Source organism: Anomalospiza imberbis, chromosome 3, assembly GCF_031753505.1.
Source record: "Anomalospiza imberbis isolate Cuckoo-Finch-1a 21T00152 chromosome 3, ASM3175350v1, whole genome shotgun sequence".
NCBI classification, from domain to species: Eukaryota; Metazoa; Chordata; class Aves; order Passeriformes; family Viduidae; genus Anomalospiza; species Anomalospiza imberbis.
The window spans coordinates 69,800,161-69,821,670 of NC_089683.1; the positions used below are offsets into that span (position 1 = coordinate 69,800,161).

General features: G+C 38.6%; 1 protein-coding gene across 10 annotated transcripts in view; it reads right to left on the reverse strand.

Moving 5' to 3' along the window:
* The window catches only part of ACTN2 (actinin alpha 2), a 67,586-nt gene that overhangs the window by 16,454 nt on the left and 29,622 nt on the right, over nucleotides 1–21,510 (reverse strand). For 4 of the 10 annotated variants that reach the window (XM_068185004.1, XM_068185002.1, XM_068185000.1 and 1 more), the window contains exons 4-12: nucleotides 20,624–20,710; nucleotides 19,465–19,552; nucleotides 17,333–17,411; nucleotides 14,619–14,700; nucleotides 12,452–12,537; nucleotides 9,746–9,838; nucleotides 8,477–8,707; nucleotides 7,213–7,360; nucleotides 5,506–5,656 (exon numbers count right to left, since the gene is read on the reverse strand). In XM_068185004.1, the coding sequence (XP_068041105.1) occupies nucleotides 5,506–5,656; nucleotides 7,213–7,360; nucleotides 8,477–8,707; nucleotides 9,746–9,838; nucleotides 12,452–12,537; nucleotides 14,619–14,700; nucleotides 17,333–17,411; nucleotides 19,465–19,552; nucleotides 20,624–20,710 (1,045 nt within the window). Of the gene's footprint in view, nucleotides 1–5,505; nucleotides 5,657–7,212; nucleotides 7,361–8,476; nucleotides 8,708–9,745; nucleotides 9,839–11,271; nucleotides 11,358–12,451; nucleotides 12,538–14,618; nucleotides 14,701–17,332; nucleotides 17,412–19,464; nucleotides 19,553–20,623; nucleotides 20,711–21,510 lie in introns of those variants that run through there. The other 6 variants (XM_068185003.1, XM_068185001.1, XM_068184999.1 and 3 more) reach the window with 4 other exon arrangements.

Sequence of the window (21,510 nt, forward strand, 5' to 3'; positions counted from 1 at the left end):
GAGCCTGGCTTCATCCTCTTGGCACCCTCCCTTTAGATACTGACAGACATTGATGAGGTCCCTTCTCAGTCATCTCTTCTTGAGGCTGAACAGGCCCAGCTCCCTCATCCTTCTCTCATAAGAGAGATGTTCTAGTCCCCTCATCATCTCTGTATCCCTCCCCTGGCCTGCTCCAGGAGCTCCATCTTTCTCTTGTATTGAGGATCCCAGAACTGGACCCAGCATTCCAGATGTGGCCTCACCAGGGTTGAGTAGAGGGACAGGATCACCTCCCTCGACCTGCTGGCAATGCCATCCTAATCCATCCCAGGACACTATTGACCTTCTTGGCCGTGAGGACAAGATCTTGGACATCTTGTTGTCCACCAGGAGCCCCAGGTCCTTCTCCACAGAGCTGCTTTCCAGAAGCTCAGCCCCCCACCCTGTGCTAGTGCAGGAGTCATTCCTCCCCAGGTGCAGGACCCTGCATGTGCCTTTGATAAATTTCAGCCAGTTCTTCTCTGCCCATCTCTCCAACCTGCTGAGATCCTTCTGAAGGGCTGCACAGCCCTCAGGGGTACTGGCCCCTCCTCCCAGCTTTGTGTTGTCAGTGAACCTGCTGAGGAGGCATCTGCCCTTTCACCTGAGTCATTGATGAACAAGGTGAACAACACGGGGCCCAGTGCTGGACCTTGGGGGACACCACAAGTGACAGACCTCCAACTTGACCATGTGCCACTGAGTACGACCCTCTGGGATCTGCCGTTCAGACAGTTCTGAATGCACCTCACTGTCTACTCATCCAGCCCACACTTCCTGACTTTGCCCATGAGGATGTTGTGAGAGACAGTGTTGAAAGCCTCACTAAAGTCAAGAGAGGCAAAACCCACTTGTCTTCCCTCATCCATCCAGGTAGTTGACTCATTGTAGAAGACAACCAGGTTGGTCAAGCATAATTTACCTGACTACTCCTGATCACATTCCTGTCTTCCTGTGGCTACAGATGGCCTCCAGAATCAGATGCTCCATCACCTTGCCAGGGATTGAGATGAGGCTGGAGCTATTGGCTGGTAGCTCCCTGAGTCCTCTTTCTTGCACTTGTGGAAGACTGGGGTGACATTTGCTTTCTTTCAGTCCTCAGGCACCTCTCCTGACTGCCATGGCCTTTCAAAGATCATCATGAGCAGCCTCTCTATGGTATTCTTTTAGCATTCACGGATGCAGCGCATCAGAGCCCATGGACTTGTAGATGTCAAGTTTGCCTAGGTATTCTCTAATTCAATCCTCCAAACAATTTTAAAAAATAACAAAAACAACCCAAAATTGTGAAAGTAAACTCTCATAAGTAAGGAGAAAATGGCCAGCAAGTCACACTATACAAGGGCTTCTTAACTGGAAAACTCGCTTCCTTCTTTGGAAGCTTATTCATTAACCTTCAGCGGGGTACAACAAAAGCCACCTATCTGCTAAGAAATTTTAAGTCAGGAGCATAGAGTCTTGGCTGAAACAGGCTGAGATTGATTTTGCTGTCATGAGCTTTTGGCTGAAAGTTCGTTTTTCTTTCGCTATAGCATATTAAGTTTATTAGATTATGTTCCTGAGTGAGTAAAATTTATTTTTGCTTCAATGGATCACTTAGCTCCTTTTGTCAATTAAGGGTAAGGGCAGGTGTCCTTCCATGAAAGTGAGGGACTGATTGTACCAGCTGTGGTCAAAGTCCTGGAAGGTGATACGCCACCTTCCTCCACAAGCTCTGCCAGGGAGATTCAGTCATTCCCTGTAAGATCTCTACTTTCCTGTTCCTTCCAGAGATGTGTGCTGTGGACAAATAGGTAGGAGAATAATATCAAAACAACTTTCAAAAAGGGCACCCATGTTGCTAACTGACTAAATCCTAAGTTAGCTTACCAAGTGGCCTTAAGCAATGTAGCTCCACAACCTTTCTGGGCCTGCTGTTGTTTACTTCAAATAAGTGTATTGTAGGTATCAAAGAATATCTTTCTGCTCAAAGCAGGAGCAACAGAAGTAATAACTCAAAGATTAATTAGTTGGAAATAAAACACACGTTAACATTCCCTGTCCTATTAATGTTTTTATCTTTCACGACATTGAAGAGACTAGATTTACAATTTGTAAAAATGTTTACTTTGCAGTGCGTGAAGTACTACTTCTCATGTGTTACAGACCTTCTAAGAAAGCAGTCTTTCTATTTGTTTGGCCATTTGAAATCTACGCCTTGGGAATTTAAAAATCATTAAGTTACCACTACTGATCTTACAAATAACTCAATCTTATCTGTCAGATTTAAAAATTCAGGGAAATTTTGACCTGATCCAGAGAAGCACTTAAGTGTGAGTTCACTTTGGGAACAGTGATAGTGCCACAAAATAACCTGCTGAGCAACATGTTTTAAGCATTGCTTCAGAACAAGGCTCATGTTAATCATGCACATAAGCACAATCTGAGCCCAGGTCTCCAGAATCAAAATTACTCTAAAATCAGTCTTACAGATAATGGTCTGCTTGGCTGAAAATCAGTCACTATACTACAAGTGATGGATATACAAGAAACTACATTCCAAAAATTTTGTCTTGATGATTGGAAACATTGATATGAGCACATCAGATCATAAATTAACATTTGTTTTTATAGTGCAGCTCACTCAAATGTGCATTTGCTATGTCATAAATGGCAAATCTCATTTTAGAAATGCCTGTCCCCCTTCAGCTTTATATAAAGCCCTCTCCAAGCTCTGTAATGCCTCTTTGCCAAGGAATATCTAAGTCTATACAGGCTGGGAACACAACAATTTTATAGCAGCATCCTGGCTAGAATCACCTGTTTGCATACACACATAAATTCTCTATCTAAATAGCATCAATCAACAAGTTTGTAGCAATTTTAACCTTAAGCATACAGTGGACGGAGCTGTAGCAGAAAATACCAGGACAGGAAACTGTAACTAGTAGAGTTCCAGGACATACAGCAATAGTTCTCCTTTGAAACTGCAACATTAGGCATCCAACAGATTGACTAAAACAAAACATGGAGGTTTACTGACTTGGCATTTAGACACAAATGATAATGGTTTCTGTAAGGCCTGCTTCAGTGATGAGCAAAAAGACAACCAACCCACCAATGAAATAAATAAAAATCAAGAAAGAAATACCCACACTTACTTCAACAGGCTTTGTATCAGATGCCAATGCACATTTCTTAGCATTCAGACATTAATCCTTCTTTAAAAATACGGATTAAGAAAGAAATTAGCATTTTCCTCCATAATTTTATTGTGCGAGGAATTATGTATAAATAATTAAAATCAGCATTTAAATAGAAGCTGCCCATTAGCTTGCAGCCAGTGATAAAACCTAAAACCTGACCTTTATGACCTTTCATTCAGTGTTCCCCAAGGGGATTAAGCCTAATTGAGTTACAGAGTCACAGTGAAAAATCAGTCACTGATAGCACCATTGTAATGAGAAGCAGAGAAGTCAAATTAGAGCATCTCTAAATGCAATCAGCTTTCAGCACCTTTGCAGCCTGGGCCACAAATAACTTGTTTTACTTCACACAGCAAATTACTGAAACAACTGAGAAGAGACAATCCCAAAATAGACAGGATACAGTGTTCATTGGCGTCACCAGAGGTAAAGGACAGAGAGTTCAAAACACTGGTAAGCAGATGCTGTGCTATGTATGCTACATTCCCAAAGTTTCTCATAATTCATAAGCTGAAGCTGAATTAACAAATGATTAGGTGTTACAAAAACTTTCTTTCATATAAAGAGAAACAAATCCTGGGGCAATCCCAAGCACAAACACAGGCTGGATAGAGAATGGGTTGAGAGCAGCCCTGGGAGGAAGGACCTGGGGATGTTGATTGACAAGAAGCTAAATATGACCCAGCCATATGCACTCACAGCCCAGAAAGCCAAACGTGTCCTGGGTTGCATCCAAAGCAGCGTGTGCAGCAGGGCCAGGGAGGGGATTCTGCTCCTCTGCTCTGGTGAGACCCCATCTGGAACCCTGCATCTAGCTCTGGGGCCCCCAGAGAAGACATGGACCTGCTGGAGTGGGTCCAGAGAAGGGACACAGAGATGATCAGAGGGGTGGAGCGTCTGTCCTAAGAATACAGGCTGAGAGAGTTGGGGCTGTCCAGCATGTAGATGAGGATGTTTGCGGGAGGATGTTTGTTAATGCAGCCTTCCAGTGCCTAAAGGAGACTTAGAGGAGAGCTGGAGAGGTACTTTTAACAAGGACAAGGGGGAGTGGCATTAAACAACAAGAGGGCAGGTTTGGACTAGATATTAGGCAGAAATTCTTTACTGTGAGGGTGGTGAGGCACTGGAACAGGTTGGCTGGAGAAGCTGTGGATGCCCCATCTCCAGAGGTGTTCAAGGCAAGGCTGGATGGGGTTTTGGAGCATCATGATTAGTGGAAGATATCCCTGTCCATGGTAAGGGTCTTGGAGCTAAATGATCATTAAGGTCCCTTCCAACCCAAGCCATCCTATGAAATAACTCCACAACAGAGATCAAGGCATGCCAGAAAGTGTTTCATAATCTCACATATTCAGGGAATTCTTCATTCTCTGTGTTTTTTTCTGATTTCTTTCTCATTAACCAAAGCACAGTACATAATCTGTCCACTGTGCTTTATTTTTGTTCCTTTAAATAATCCTGAAGACAGGATTTTTCTTTTAAATCCATTTGAATTACACAATTAAGTGCTGCTGCTATCAGATATGAACTACATTTTTAGACAAGTCTGTGATTTTTAATCGTTAATGAATATGGAGCAGTTTGTGAGCCATGGTCCTTCACAAAGTGAAAAAAGGGCATGTTTCTAAGATTTCATTTCTGAGCAGTAACTGTTCTGCCTGTTCAAGGTGAGAAATTGAAACTTGGAGAGCTGAAGCCAAGGGCAGGAATCTGAGAGCAATTTATTTAGTTTCCAGTGTCCCTTCTGTAAAATGGAGACAATGGGACTTCAAAATATAATATCAAGAGATTGTAAAAATCAACATATTAGAGATAATTACATCTGCAGGAAGTCAGTGCATTACCCATTATTACAGAGATAATAAAGGCATGAGAAGCCTTTTGAAGGGACCAATATATTTGTGAAGATACTTGATCTGTAATTTGTGTAAGTGAAATTATTTTCTAAGTTAAACAATTTATAGCCCGTACTTCTCAGCAGACCATATGAACTGAGAAATAAACACCTCCAGGATTCCCATCAACCCACAATGGACTCATGGGTAGAGCTAATGCTAAAATATTACTGTGAAGTCAAGTTGAAAATGTTTCTTTTCAAATAGTTTTGGTCAGTTGAATATCTATATTTGGTTAGGGGTAAGGGGGAGATGAGGGAAAGGTCTCAGTGACCAGCTCAGATAATATACTTAAGAAGCTATGCCTGGAATTCCTACGTTGGTACCTATGACACTATCAAATTCATTGGAAAGAGTTTATCTCAAAGTTAAATGTCAGCAGCTGCAAGCCTTTAAATGGAACATACTTCAGCTCCTGGGCAATGGCAGCGATCTGTTCCACCCTGTCCTGGTGAGCAGCCAAATCGCTCTCAAAAGCTTCATGTTTCCTTAACATGGCACGGACTTCTGTCAGAGAGGCAGACTCGTAATCCTTCTGAAGCAAGGTCTGCTCTTTGCCTGAAAGAGAAACAAAAATATTACTAATTTTTTTGTTTATTTGCTCCTTCATTTTAGTTTATTTACTCATTTATTACTCAATTTATTTGTTAGGAAAATTGTAAATTTAATCAACTTTTTAGTAGAGGCATGGTGAAAATCATATGTATGAAATTAAATCCCACCCCCACTGAAATCAGCAGCAAATTGTCCACATATGTTAAATAGAAACATATAATTTTAAAGCTCTCACAGTAATGTCCTGGTTTTGCATAGGCTGCTTATACAGGTCTAAAATAGTGAGTATTATATTGCTGGACAAACTGGCACAAAAATGGTATATTAGCAAAAAATGTACCTCTAAGCCACTGTGATAATTTTTGTAGAATAGACTTAAAAAAACAGAAACCACACTGCTATGCTCAGCTTCACTCTTACTAATGTTCTGTTATTCTTTTTTATGTTCTGCCTTCAATTCATTAGTCATTTTGGCACTTAAAAAAAAATAAACCTGAGATGTGTGACTGCCTTTTGTCTTGAACACTGAATTTTAAGTGGAAAATGCCAACTTATCTACAAAAGGCTAGAGAAACAAAGATTAAGTAGAAACTGAAATACTACTGCTGAGTAGCTCCTATGTTGGACAACTGAATCCAAACAGACAGGCCCTGCAGCTGCACTCACCACATGGCATTTGCAGCTCTGTGAATCCTAGAGCCGGAAGCAACTATTGTTGCACTTGCTGTGTACCAGCTTATGTGAAGTTTTCCCTACACAACAGCTATGACTTGTCACCATGAGTAGTTTACGCTCAGAAAATCAGCTCTCAGGGCTCATAAATGGAGGTTCCCTTCTAGTGTCTGCTTGGCAGCCATTTACAGCCCTGCATGCTTCCAGCAACTTTGTTAGAGGATGGACTCTGATTCACTTTCACAATGTCAAAAGAATCTAGGTGGGAAAAGCCAGAAGATGGCAGAAACAGGAAGCGTTGTCAGGATGATAGAGCAGACCTATGTTTAATAGTCCCCAACAAAATTGAACACCACTGTAAGGTCCTACAGGTGTCACAACTACAGGTAGGTTAGGTTACCATTAAAAGCCAGAACTAGGCATGTAATTCAGGGTTTGGAGCAAAGCAGACATGAGTCCAGGATCATGGAGTTTATCTGGACTATTCAGAACATCATGATGACCAAATAATAATAAACTCAGAATACTTCTGTTAATAATTTCACACTCAACCAGTGGTATGACTGCATTCCTGGTTGGATTGCTGGTGTACAACTGCATAGGAATACATTAGCAGTAATAGCCTCTATTCAAATGCTGAATGTTCTCATTAAGTTTGACTCACTACCTCAAGTATGATTTTTACAGTTACATCTCATTAGCAACATGCCAACAAGTTAGGACCATGACTACAGTCAACAAAACCTGATATTTTATCTGTTATTATTTTATTGTCTGAAATTGTTCAAACTACTTATGAGTGAGTTAGTAGCTGGCAAATACTCAGCACTGACAGTTCAACTTCAAACATTGAAATACTAAAAATGCTAAAAGCCATCTCTCCTCACCATATGCCCACTGTTCATGAGTGGAAGCCTTCTGCCTAAATTTCTCAGCCAAGTGTTCAAGTCTTTCCAGTCGTCGTATTTCATTCAGCAGCCACTCTTCATAGCCTTTCTCAGCTTGTTCAAGTCTCTGCCAAGCGCCGGCAATATCCTGTGAAGAGAATACATGGGAGAGATGGATGAAACTATAATCTCTTTTCATCTAAGTTTACAGATTTTTGATTTGTTCACAATTTGGCTTCAAAAAGAGAAGTTTTTATGTTCAGATTTTGTAAAATCACAGACTCATAGAAAATGTTGTCAGGCAGTTGTGTTTTAGTGCAGACACCTGCTCCTCATAGTGTGTTGTGTTCAGGTGGGTTTGAAGAAGCCCCATAGAAATGGTTTCCAAGCATGGCTACAGGTCCAAAGTCTTCACAATATATTGCTTTTACCTCCCATTTTACAATGTGTGTGTTCTTTTGTAATATATCTATCTGTTATGAAAATGAAAGTGCTTTGCTTTAACAAGTTGACAATAGCAAGGTAATTAGTATCAAGAGGATTTGGTGCATGTTTTACCTGGAACACAAATTCATTTCACTTTCTGTAGTACTCAAAGTTTTGTGAGCTTCCTGGCAAACTCAAAGACATGAGTGGGAAGCTCAAGATACAGGGTCCTTATTTTCTGCATATAGGGAGTGGACAATAACCCTTTCCAGACAGAGAATTTTTCTTTGTTCATGAAAAACAAAACAAATTATATAATAGAGTACAGAAACAATTTTGCTGTATTCCACAGGAAATTATTTGATCCCCAGTCAAGTCACAGTACTTATCAGCAGATGAGAATTCTTGGTACAGAATGTTCTTATCTTCACAGACATAAGAGAAAAAGCAAAATAGAAAAAAATGTAGAAACAAGTATTGAGCAATGTCTGTTTGTTTGATGACTAAAATGTCAGTGAAACCACTAACTTTTGCTTAAATAAGCAGTCATGGGCTCAATGATATACGAGTATTGATAACACTCCCAAAGGAAGTTCTATATCGTCTTGCATCTCCAGATACTTTGCTTTTGGGAAAGCCTTCAAAGAGGCAGGAGCATGCTTATTAGAAAGCAAGATTCTGGAACAAAAGGGAACGTGTAAAAGGAATTTGGTATTGAAGAAGTACAACAAACTGATGTTTCTGAGAATTACTTAGAATGGCTTTTCAATCCTTCACATTGGGTTTTTTGGGAGATCATTGATAAAACAAACAGAATATTAATGCCTTCTTTACTTACTGAAACCATTTTCCCCTCTGATGGCATGAAAGCTGGCCGATTGCTGATTCTCAGTTTTGTCTGCAGGGTGTTGAAATTGATCTCCAGCTGACATTTCTCCTGGACTTTGGGAGGTTTGTGCTTGCGGCGGTAGTCCCGGAAGTCCTCTAATTTCTTCTGCATAGCCTGCATTGTTTTTTCTGGGGTCCTGTTTTCCAGCCAAGGAATTGTCCGGCGAATCCATTCTAAAAGCTTTCAAACCAACAAAAACAAATCAAATAAAGGCAATGGAAAAACAACCAAGAAAAGATTATGCTGAACATACAAATCTTAATTAAGTTTGTTCCATTTTAATATTATTGACTTCACTTGGTACTGATGCCTTAATGGTGACTAAGCACAAGATATTCAAAGCTAAACAATACTTTTTATAATGTATTGCTTAATACAAGTAGCAAATTTTCCCATATATTCCAGGTATTTCTAGAAATAGCCTGATTTTCAGAATGATTAACACGCATCTAAGGTGTCTGTAATTACTCAGAATCTGAGTTACCCAATATCAACTGCCACTTTCAAAAGTATTGGTCTTGGTGTTTCAGGTACTCATAGTTATGGGATTGGGACAGAAACCAGCTTCAGGTCATATAAAAGTCTTCACTCAGAAGGCCATTAGTGCAAATTTAGATACAGAAAGTAGTGCTGTGATCTCAGTATGTTTTTGCAGGTTAAGCAACAAAAGATAAGAGAGGTCTCATTTGTGCACTGTACAATGAGTCTGTAGTTTTGTGTCTGTAGTTGTGCTCAGCAGATTTGCCATTAAACAAGAAAGGACAGGAGGAGCACATTCATCTGTACGTTCATCTGCTGTCCTTGCTCATAGATGAATTGTGAACAACCTGACAGACCCTCTCCAGGTGTGCTCTGCAGTACACAAAGCTGAGGGGCTTGCTTGATCTAGTATGTTCCACATGTGGTCAAGGATGGCTGTCTTTGAAGATTAGTGAGACAGGAAGCCTGGTCTTGGGGCAGATGGATGACAGTCCTCAAGACACCCTTTTGGGCACATTAACAAGACGGACTGACTTGCTGAAGGTCACACAGGAAGTCTGTGGCAAAGGAGTCACCCAAAACTCGGTATCTTGGGCAACTGGGCTTTGTGACCTAACACTGAGAGATTTACCCTTACAGTGTCTCCACTCTTCTGTCTTGAAGAGAGTGCACAAATCTTTCAACTTTCAATATTTCATGAACATTGTTGTCACCACATTACAGATAGAGCATCCTTACCTCACTTGCTAGTCTCTCATACTCTTCCATCAACCTCTCATTTTCCTGGTTCACAGCAAGCACCTTACAGATCCGGTTAGCTGCAGTCTCAGCCTGTAAGACACAGCAAATAAACAGAACATATTCATAAACACATTCTGAGAAAGGTATAGGCTTGGAGAAAGAGAGAGAATGTGGCTGCTGCAAATAAAATATCACAATTTTTTATAGTTAGTGATTTATGCTCCTAGGTTGCTGAGATACTCATACTTCCCTCCTTCTGCAGCCATAGATTCCAATGGCCTGAATGAGGCATGGATCAGCACAGAGGTCCCCTTGTTGTACAATGAAGCCTTATTATATAGTTGTCTAATAAATCTTTTCTTTTTTTAAGACAACTTAGGCCACTCTCAAATAGCCTAATAACCTATTAGGTTATTTTTATAAGTCACATCCAAAAAGTATTAGATTTGTTAGCCACACTGGAAAGACACCACATGTGATGCAGGAGTCTTAGGCCACTCTATGTCTGTACAACCCTTGAGAATAAGTGCAGCTCAACCACTGACAGCAAATCTTTTCATGCCTCCTAATAAATTTATATGTGAAGGCTCTGTGTAGCTCTGCCATATTTTAAATTTACTAGTTTGATACCACAAAGCAGTACTTTCCTACAAATATGACTCTGGAATATATCTAATGAAATTAATATCCATGTAGACTCCTGTGTTACAGAGTATTTGGATGAATAGCAAAAGTTTTTGCATGAATAGCAAAACCTTCCTACCCAAGAATGAGAGAGTGCAACAGCATAGCTGTGCTGTGGTAAGGTATAGGGCACCTAGCAGACAGGAAGGGAAATTCAGTCCTGAGGATGAAGGGAAAATACCAGCTACTTTAAAGGTTTGTTGCTTTTTTTTGTAACATAAATTGGATTATGTCCATTTGTGTATGAAAGAGAAGAGTGGGAAGTGCCACATTTGTAAGTGAATATCCCATTAATGACAGGTCTGCTGATGATGTGCATGCCTTTTATACTTTCATCCACAAATAATTCTGTTGGCTTCAGTGGGAACCAGGCACAAAAACTGTGTTGGATATCTTCTGTGCCTGTCTCTTCAGGCATCTTTGAAAATCTAGCCCTAAATTGCTACTCAGCATGAGTAAGTCTCAGTCTCCAAAAGTCAAACATTCAGTTATATAGTAAACACATTAGATGTTGTAGCAACAAGCAACAACTCCACTTAACAATATCTTCAAATCAGTTTTTTTCTAAAACAGTCCTTAAAATTTCCAAATAAAGACCAAAAATTAGAAACAGAATGTCTATTTGAATTAAAGAAGTTAACTTGTTACACAACATTTAACTAAAACAGGTTTGAGAGTTGGTTAAAAACAAATATTAGTGTTAAAGTAATACTTGCAAAAGTTAATTAAAACCACATAGTACTAAATTAGTTGAGTTGCTTTTTTTTTTAAATAAACTAGTGGAAATGTGAAACAACCAATCAAAAACACAGCAACCTGAAGACACAGTTGATTAATACCTGCTCTGCTCCAGCAAAAGCATGGTAGAAGCAGGACACATATGTCATGATAGCTCTCTCATCAGGTTTGGGAGTGTTCACAATATCTACAAGAGGGGGGAGAAATTAAAATAAAACAAGAAAAAAAAAAGAATCGAGGAGTAGAAAATAGGATGAATAAATAAATGCATAACTTCACGTCCTTCTTACTGTTTTCTTGTCCTTAGCTCTGTATCCGAGAAATTCTACAAAGCTGTAAAAAATTTACTGTTAGATTGAGGGGTCCTGATGGAATAAAAAGTACACTAAAAAATCAGTATAAGCTAATACAAAGAGGAGGATTTTTTTTCATTAAGATTGATCCAGCAGTATTGTCATAGGGGTGAGTAACCCTAATTTTAACAGGACTGTCTGTTTAAGAACTGGCACACATATGTCTGGTAACTTAAATGGGGAGGATTTTGACTCAGACCCAGGAAAGGCAGACTACATTTCAGTCTGGGGGATGTTGTCCAGAACTTGCACTTTAGCATTATATATCAGTATTTTTATATTACCAATACCTGAAGTATGCCCAACTCCAAACCGCCTTATTTTTTAGAATTTTCCTTCTTTTCTTTAGAACATGATTCCAGAGCTTGTCTGAGATGTCTATACATGTTTTTGTTTTGCTTAGCAGCATCATTTGGTGTTGCTGTTTGTACTTACATTATGCATTTAACATTTTAAAAACAATCCTGAAAGCATAAGAGAAGGGTTTATTTTCTGAGCATGTTATGATGATTTTGACATCTGTAGCAGAAATAATATCCAGCAGAGAGAAGAAAGATTGAGGTCTACTATTTTTTTCACTCTGAGCTTATTTTCATCTTACATTTTTAATGGTGCTTCAAATGAATGCACACAAATTCATTTTAAGGGAATATCATCCTCTCCCATTCAGTAACTAGCTGTCAAAAACCTACTGGATATTATTAGTAAATATGCAAAAAGATGAGACAGAAAGGTTTGTTTCTATGGAACAAATGGATAGACCACTACTGGCTCTACCAAAACAGCGTCTCACAGAGAAAAGAGGCGATAGGAAATGAGCTCAGCTCTAAGATGCTGTTCTAGTGAGGAAAAGATCAGAAAAGGAAAAACTGCTGAAAAAAACAAGACAGAAGGTGAAGGATGAGATCTGATCCATCTACAATCTCACCTTCTGAGCACCAGCAAATGCATGGTAGTAACAGGAAACATAAGTCATAATGGCTCTTTCATCAGGTCTGGCAGTGTTTACTACATCTGTGTGGAGAGAAGAGGGTTAACTGCTCAGAAATTCTCACAAGGTACTTTCATCTGATTATGCTAATGGTGCCACCTCGGTGCTGTAAGGATTCCAAATAAATACACAATTGTTCAGGTTGCATCTGTTTACTGGTATGAGTGCAAAGTCACCTAAGCTTTAGGAATCAGCAAGCACAAAAGATACAACTCTCCCTGAAATGGCAAAACATCTGAAGGCTGAGACTGTACAGAAGGGTATTGCTACCTTCTGGTTTGTGGAAACTTCCAAGCAGATGGCATGGCTGGCAGATCTGCTGGGTTCAGCTTCACTGCCACTCCAAAGCAACTTCATCTGAATCACTGCAATTACTGCAGAGCTAAACACAGCCACAGACAGTCACAAACTAGAACTGCACTCAGTGTGTATCAGCACAGGGTCCCTGTGGCTGACAGGGTACTGGCATATACTGGGAACCTGTACAAGTCCTGCAGTCCAGAAATACATTTTGTGCTAAGAAAAGTTGGATAGTAGCAGCTCTGCAATCCCTGTGCCAGCCCATCTTTTAGTTAATAGCATAAATCACAGGAGGGTTTAGCTTGGCCGGCTAATAGCTTTGTCCCTACCATGGCAGGAGAGTGAAAATATAAAGTGGGTGCAATCAAGGTATGCATCCATGGGTAAAAATGGACCTTTTCAGTACTTAACAAAGAAAGGCAGGAAAAGGTGTTTTTACAGCAGTTATGGCTGAGCAATGAATGATTCTAGTTCAGGCTGCATGAATTCCTGTCAATGTAAGGAGTGGGAAGATATTGACTTGGCAAGACCCTGGAATGAGTGAAAACTTCTAATGTTAACAGTGAAATTTCTAATACCAATATATTTACTGATTTTGCATCTACTTTATGTAGCTGTGAACAAAACTTGGCAAAGTTTCCACAGAGAGCACAGTGGAAGTAAAGATGGTAAAAAGTGTCCATGAATACTTAAAAGGTATTAGAAAGACTATAATTTCATTACTGCCAAGAGGAGAATAGTAAGATAAGGAATAGAATGTGCAGAAAATTTGGTGAGGAAAATAAAAGATTTTTTATATTGACTACAAAGAGAAGAGGAAAAAATGTAGAAAGCTGCTCAATGGCAAGGGGACAGCACTTCTCTGTTTATTCCTTGCACACTTATTTCAGAGCAAAATAATTAAGTGGTGTTGTTGAAAGGGGAATCGCAGTTCAAAAGATGAAAAAAAAAGTTTTAAAGCATGAAAGTGAAACTACTCTTCAATTAAGAGATTACAGCCTAGATTTTCCAAATCATCCTGTCTAACTTTCCAAATGAAGACTTCAAGAGGACATGGTATAGTCAGTTTGAGTTCTCTAGATAATTCCCATGTTATCACTGCTCTACTGACAAGCCACCAGAGCTGAGTCTCCACTGTTGGGGAAGATTGAACTAATGTAGGCAAATTCCAGTATTTTGGCAGCATTTTTTGCCCAGAGTACAAAAGTTTGATTGTCTTGAAGAAATTCAGGAAATTCTCAAGATAATTGGAGACACATTAATTATTTGTTAAAAGTATCACTTCAAAAAGTTTACAACTAAAATGAACTAAAAAAAATGCTTCTCTCAACCTAGCTCTCTTTCAGAGGAGGTGAGGCATGTATTAGTATATTTTGAAAGCTTTGAGAGTACTTCTGCTATTTCTATTTTTGGCCCCTCGCTTAAACGTTTAAAAAACTGAATATGCTTTAAGTTGCTAACAGTTATATTTCCCTTTATTAAATTTGAATTATTAAAAGCAAGGATTAACTTTTGATCCTGCATTTTACCTCAACACAGTAGGGCCATGTGCTGAGGTTAGGGTCCAAAGCACCATAATAAATCCAAGCATTAACAAACAATAAATAATAAAGCAAAAAGTGTGTGGAATTATCCAATGCATGCAGGAAAGGGATGAAAATATTTTTTGAAAATTAAGCAGGTTGCTACATTATGATTCACATGAAAGGAATACTGAAAATCTTCTAGGAAAAAAAATTAAAAGAGAAATTTTACTGTGTCCTGTTTACTAGCAACACAAACTTCAGTAAGTTGTAACTCTCACCTTCTGCATCCAGCATCTTTGGAATATCCAAATGTTTTTCAGCAATTTCCATGGCAAGGTTGATATTCCCTATGGGGTCATCCTGCAGTAAGGAAAAAAATAATAAGTCAAAAATAGAAGTTTTTCTTTGAAGCAAGACTAGAGTAGGTACACTAAAACTTAGCTTCTTTTTTTCCAAACTGTAAACTGGAGTCACAACTATTGTTCTTCAAAAAACAGAGTCTAGGTATATGAACTTTTGGTCCATCTGCTGCTATGTTTTCAAAAGAAAATTTTAATAAGGTACTATCTACTGCTAGAACTCTGCTGGAAATGCATTCTGGAGGTGAACACAGATAACAGTGCATACTCAGTTCTGAGCTAATTTTGAATGAAGTACAGCAACAATACAGACACTAAATGCCACTGGACCAGCAGGCTAAATGAGACTGTTCAACACAGAGTTAGCCCTGCCTGTTTTATACCCACTAAACAGTACATCACAGGGATATGACTTCCATTGAGTTCTCTGCTGGTTAGGTGCCTGCACGAGAAGAAGCAAGCACAGGCAGAATTGTTCTCCAGAAGGAGCAAAACTGCCAGGTTGGGCTTGGAAATAAAAACCCATAATGCCTCTATAAACGGATTTTTAGGGCTGTGGAAATTCAAGCACTTCCTCCAGTTTTGAGATTTTGGTATTTGAAGGAAAGAGAAAGGAAGTAGTGAGCACAGTTCAGATAGAGAGCACGGATTTTGTAAAAGAAAAGACAAAAGACAGTAAATCTAAGTGAGAACTATTGACTAGGTTAAAGCACTTTGCCTATGAATGAGTGATGAGCACCTCCTATTTGTGTGCTTGGTACTAAATGCATGAGTAAATAGTGCTCCACTGGTAAAGGATTGCTTTAAAATCATAGCAGCTTCTGAATAATTGGAGATTTCCATCACCCATCCTTTTAAACAGAGCTACAAGCCACAGTAACTAAAAATCTCTGCTACAGCTAAAGAAATACCTCATCTAACTTGGCATAGTCAAGGAGATCAGGCCTGTGTCTATGGACAAGGGCATTGAAAGCAAGGCCGTCTTTCCAGCTACAAGTTCACACAAAACATATTGTTGAGAAAAGGAAAGGACAGCATGCAGGCAGTAAGAAACAAGACGCCAAGACAGCTGTTAATGTAACCAAAATGAAGAGTCAATCAAACAGCCAGGCCAGAAAAGCAGGATCTATTTAAGGATTTTTTTTCTGCATGTGCTTTACGTGCAACAGCTCAGCCTCAATTTGAAACCTGACCTGTTCTTATTTTGGAAACCTCTAAGAGGAAAATAGTAGCATTGAAGCAGACCTGCTTATGTTCTGTTCCCTTTTCTCAGCACTCATCTATGGGATGGTTAACTGTGATGTTCTTCAGCACCACGTACCACTATTCAAAGCACAGATTCAATCAAACTCACTTCTGTTCATGCCATGCATAATAAGCACATGTGCACAGAGACAGGTAGCTCAGTCATTCCATTACTCTGTTTATCTGTAGGAAAGGTTGCATATAGAATTGGAGAACAAGCTGGTATTGATGGCTAATATTTTGCCCATTGGTTCAGATCTGAAGTTATCTTAACAGCTGCCTAAATTTAAATCTTACGTGTTCAGTACTAAGTTCATTTAATTTTCATTACTGCACATTTCAGGGACTCTAGCATAAACTGAACCTATAAACATATAAAGCAGAATAAGTCTTAAAATAGTCTCAGTTCATTCATTTATCTTTTCTTCACCAAGGGCTTTCTAGTAACAGTTGATTCCACTAGTAAAACAATTTGCAATGAAAGGGCATGGAATGGAAAAATACATTGGATGTTTTACCACTCTCTCTCATCAATGCAAAGTTGCACACAACAGATTAAAATAATGATTAAGGTTTCTGCTGCACCGGTGCTTACACGAGACTGGTGTTTACATTCATTCCAAAGGAGAAATCAGCATGTTTGTATTGAGACCTCATGTGAAACAACATTCTACTTCTTTCCAGGTTTTTTCCTTCAGTAATGATACCAAGAAATTCTGACATTACTGCTCATTGCTCATTTCTCCCTCTCAAACCAAAGTATCTTTTAGAAAACATCAATTTTGCCATAAGTAGCAGAATGTAATAAAATAGTTTTTAATCTCCATGAGGTACTACTAAGGAGGTTAGCTTATGGGTTTTGCTTCCATTTGTCTGGAAGTATAGGTGGAAGAGTAGATCTGAGAATCAGTGAATACTTTCTGAATATGTAAGACTAGTAATTTAATGTGTATTCCTAATTAGCAAGGGTAGTGTTTGTTCTGAGGAATTTTATGATTAATTGTCATGTCATTGTTTACTGGTCTGCAATCTACAGTCATTTACACCGGATAAAAACAGGATGGACAATACTATCAGTGGTAAATGGATAATTCCAAAGTATTTGATTTAACTTCCATATTGGGCAGTATAAATACTTCATCAACTGCCAGAATCTGAGGGCCAGATTATTTGCAATTAAATGCTGAAGTCATTGTAATGGAAGGGAAAGGACACAGGACAGTCAGGAGGTCCTCTCCCTTGTGTCATTGAGGTTTTTTTTGGGAAGGACCTTAGAAAGTCAGAATTAGTATGCACTCCTCAGCCTGTATTTTAGAAAACATGCTAAGCAAACCAGAAGCCAGCCAAATCACTGCAGGACAGCATGCTGTACCACCCAGACTGATGACCTTATTTAGCTTGGAGTAGTCAATAAGATCAGGTCGGTGTCTGTGGATAAGTGCACATAATCCAAGGCCATCTTTCCAGCTTTACAGCAAAAAAAATAAAATGGAAAAAAAATTAGTTAATAAAGTCATGGCATTTTACAGTTTGATCCTTGCTCGATGCTCAGATTAAAGCAGGAATTCTGTCAAATCCTGAACTTGTGTCAACTCTCTCTGAGCTGCTCGATTACTGTACTCCTTTATCTATAGTACATACCTTACTCTGCAGTCCATACGCACTTAAGGTATACTCCATATACTCCATAAACTCCATGTAGACTTCATATACTTTCTAGGCAATGTACATTTTGTGCAACAGTCCCTGATTTGAATTGCTTAATTCATGCAGTGTTCTAGGACAGCTCAAGTACACATTCATCCATGAAAGTGCATCATCTCCCATTACACTCACAGTGTATTTGTAAAAAAATAAAAGGAGAGCAAACCTGCAATTACTTGAATTTGCTGAAGCAAGAGGCTTTTCGTCTGTTATTTCTGAGAATTTTACTGGCACAACCATATGCTCAGAGAAGTAAGAAATCATAAATCAGCTCAGTTTATTTAAAACACTTCACACGTGACAGCTTTGATCTGAGTTCTTACACTTCACCCTGACTTCAGACCTGCTACCTTTTGTGGCAAGAACAGGAAATGAATGGAGCTACAAATAATATATTTTTGGAAAGATTATGAGAGGCTTCTTTCAGCCAGAAGTAATTATTCTGAAAGATACTTTATGTAAAGACTTTAAGCAATCACAGGGACTGAGGGTTTGAGGTCTTGTCCTGTGCAGTAATTGTGTGAGCCTAAGCATGTTAACACTCTTAAAATCCCTACCACTCAGATGTCTGGGTAGGTCCTTCAAATAATAGAACCATCTCCAAAAAAATGTAACAAAATCAAGCAGCATATACTTACATTGTAATAGAAAATCATCTAGAATGTAAAACCAAATCACACTGAGCACCAAACAATTTCTTTTTCCAAAAGGTGCAAAATAAAATGATCTGGATAGCCCACTGCAAAGTAGTACTGTAAGAGCCAATCTACCCAAACATAAATCAAGATACTTCCATTCAAGATGTTTTCCCCATATCATGTATCAGACCAGTGTATGTACATAAATACACTAAGATTCAGACACTGTAACTTACAGTATACCATCAATCCATAGAAAGTTCTACTAAATATATCTTTGCATATTCTAAGAAAGTAACACATAACAAATTTCAGATCTCTGAAAGGCAATACAGGGATTGCAAATCTGACAAATTTTTCTTATCTTGGAATGTATGTGTGAACTGTATCTTCTCTGTCACTAAATGTGCTTTAGGTAACTACACATTACAAATTAATTCAGAACACTAATATAGAGCTCTTGCTTTAAATGTTAGAAGGGTCTTAGGGAAGGGAAGATCACCTGGTTAAACAGTGCACATGGTAAGTCATGTACTTTAATGAGGTAGGCCAGTGGCACAGATTCAGGAACTAGCCCAGGGAAATCCCCAAACCAGGCAGTCTGTACAGGGCCTGGAATTCCCATCCTAGCTCTTAAAGAAAACACAGAAACACAAGGCTGGAGCTTCACTAAATTTTCCAACTTATGTTATAAGCCTGATTCTGCAAAATGTGTTTACAAGTGCTGCTTTTGTTTATGTACCGAGTGCATTTTATGCTCCTTATAGTAATGTACATTGCAAAGCAATAAAGACTGATTCAACATAATATGATTTCACATGCTCAACACAGTGGTCTTTTTGCCAGAAGAACTTCTCTGTGGCTCTCATTTGAAAGCAGTCATTTGCCACTATGCTACAGTATTCAGGAATTCCCATTTAATACAAAGAACCCCTAACAATGTAATATGGTAATTCTGTATATAGCAGGATCTCTTTTTTTAAATAATAACTCTGGAATTCATAGTAAATAATGCTAAGGCCAACCAAAATAACACTCTGAAGATAGAGCAGGAGAATTTGAAAAAGGTCTAGTGAAGAGCAAAATTCTCTGATCAAATATATACCTACACAACTGTGGGGAAATTTTGACATAACATTTTTGAGTTGCTTCTACCTCTTGAAATAATGGAAGATTACCTAAGATGGAAGTTCTGAATGTTCACATTTCGGTAAGGAGCAGTTTTCCTTTGACACCACAGCAGCAGCCCTTCTTTGGCAGAGGTCTCTGTAAAAGACAAGGAAGTAAAAAAAGGGAAAAGTTTTTAAAGTGCTCAAGTAATTAATTTCTTGTCATCTTAAACATCGTTGGCCACCTGAAACTGAATGGCATAAACCAACATTTAATCCTAGAAGATGTTCATATAAATGGACTACTGGAATTTCATTAAAATACAGAGGTCAGTTAAGATTAGAGTCTCAGCCTACACAGAATATTCTGGGATGTTAGAAATGGAAGGAATTATATGGAAGGAAGCCTGCACAGTAGACTGTACCCTGGAGCAAAATACCCAATAAAATATAATGCAAACAGACATTAAAAAGATTGTGTTGGTGCCTAAATGAAATATGCTTGTAGTCTCAGTTCATTTGCTTATGAAGAGGTTTTAAGTGCCCAAAAAATACATTTATTATCTGAACCCAATGGGCATCTAAGTGCATAAGTAAAGGTCAGAAATTATTAAATAAACCATTAGGTCCACATGTAATATCACACCAATTATGTGGGCAGGACAATATGCTAAGCCTCAAGCAATTCTACTTTTGTTGAAAATCGAGATCATTTTCTAGAACTCTAGACTTTCAAGGCATAGACTTGATTTAAAGAGTATTGTAACAACATGCATTTTGGAGCCAGTTACCAAGTGGAAGTTAAGAAAAGACTTCTGAAACAGTGAGGGGGAAAACGATAGATAGAAAGAAGAGGGATATAATCAGATCATATTTATTTGCAAAGAATGTGACAAATGGACAGGACTAAAAATGTTTGTTATAAATAGAACCAAACACAAAGGGTACAGCTCAAAAGCTCAGAAACAAAGTCATATTTCTGTGTCTGTAGCTGAGAGACATGACCAGAACTTCAGCACTTAGAAAGCTGGCTTATGGTCTCTGTCAAGATAAGGAGAGTAAATAATTTTCCCTCCAGAAATTAATTTCGTCACCAGGTAGAGAACTTACAGTATCATTTTCTGTGGAAAAAATTATTTTAAAACACTTCTCTCACTTATACACAATTAATTTTAAAATGTCTTTAAACACATTTCTTAATTATTTAACATAATTGTATTACTCTTACCTTCCACTGAAATATCCTGAATAGCAAAACGAAGGATGATAGTCCAGATCATACCCAGTGTCATTTTCACATTGCCATCCACGATTTCTAAGGTGAAAAATAGATATAGTAGTAGTATTTAAAATGTTTTTTCAATTTCATCTAATTTAATCACGCATTTCTATAAATAATACATTGTAACTAATAAATTAATTCTTCTTTTACTATAAATTTTTATTCACACAGAGTTCACCTGGGTTCATTTTTCAACAAACTCATGCTTGTGCTACTCTGTCAGTAGGACTGAAGGTTACTGAGGTCAAGGTCACTTCAGTCCTTCCATGCTGAAAGGTTTCTCTCAGGGTAGTTGTAACAGTTTCAAATCTTTACCTTTTAGTATGATGTTTTAGACAGAACATGAAGGGAAATATTGAAAGGTTGAACAAGTATCAGTATTAACAGTTTTCAAATACAACAAAACCAAAAAACATTGGGGTCTTACCCCAGTTTTTAAGAAATTACAGGACATTAACAGTATTGGTTTTTAATAAAACGGTACTCGGAATTTCCCCTATACTATTTAGATATGTTTGAGAATTCACCTCTAGTGCCAGCCCAGACACAAAGGACAGCTCAAGAGACGCGGCACCTCCTGACACGGAGCTACACAGCGTCCTGCCAAGCTGCTCAGAACCACAGCCACGAGGCTGTAATGCCTCACAGCTCTGAAGCATACACACATTTAAGTATCTTTAATATAAATGGGTTTGTTTTTTTTTTTTTTTACCTCTGGGGTTTTGATTTGTTCCAAGACATCTTGAGACTACCAATAACACAGGGAACATGGGAATCCCTGCCACAAGCCGGGTCAAAATCCAGTGCTCCCACATGGTAATTAAGTGATACCA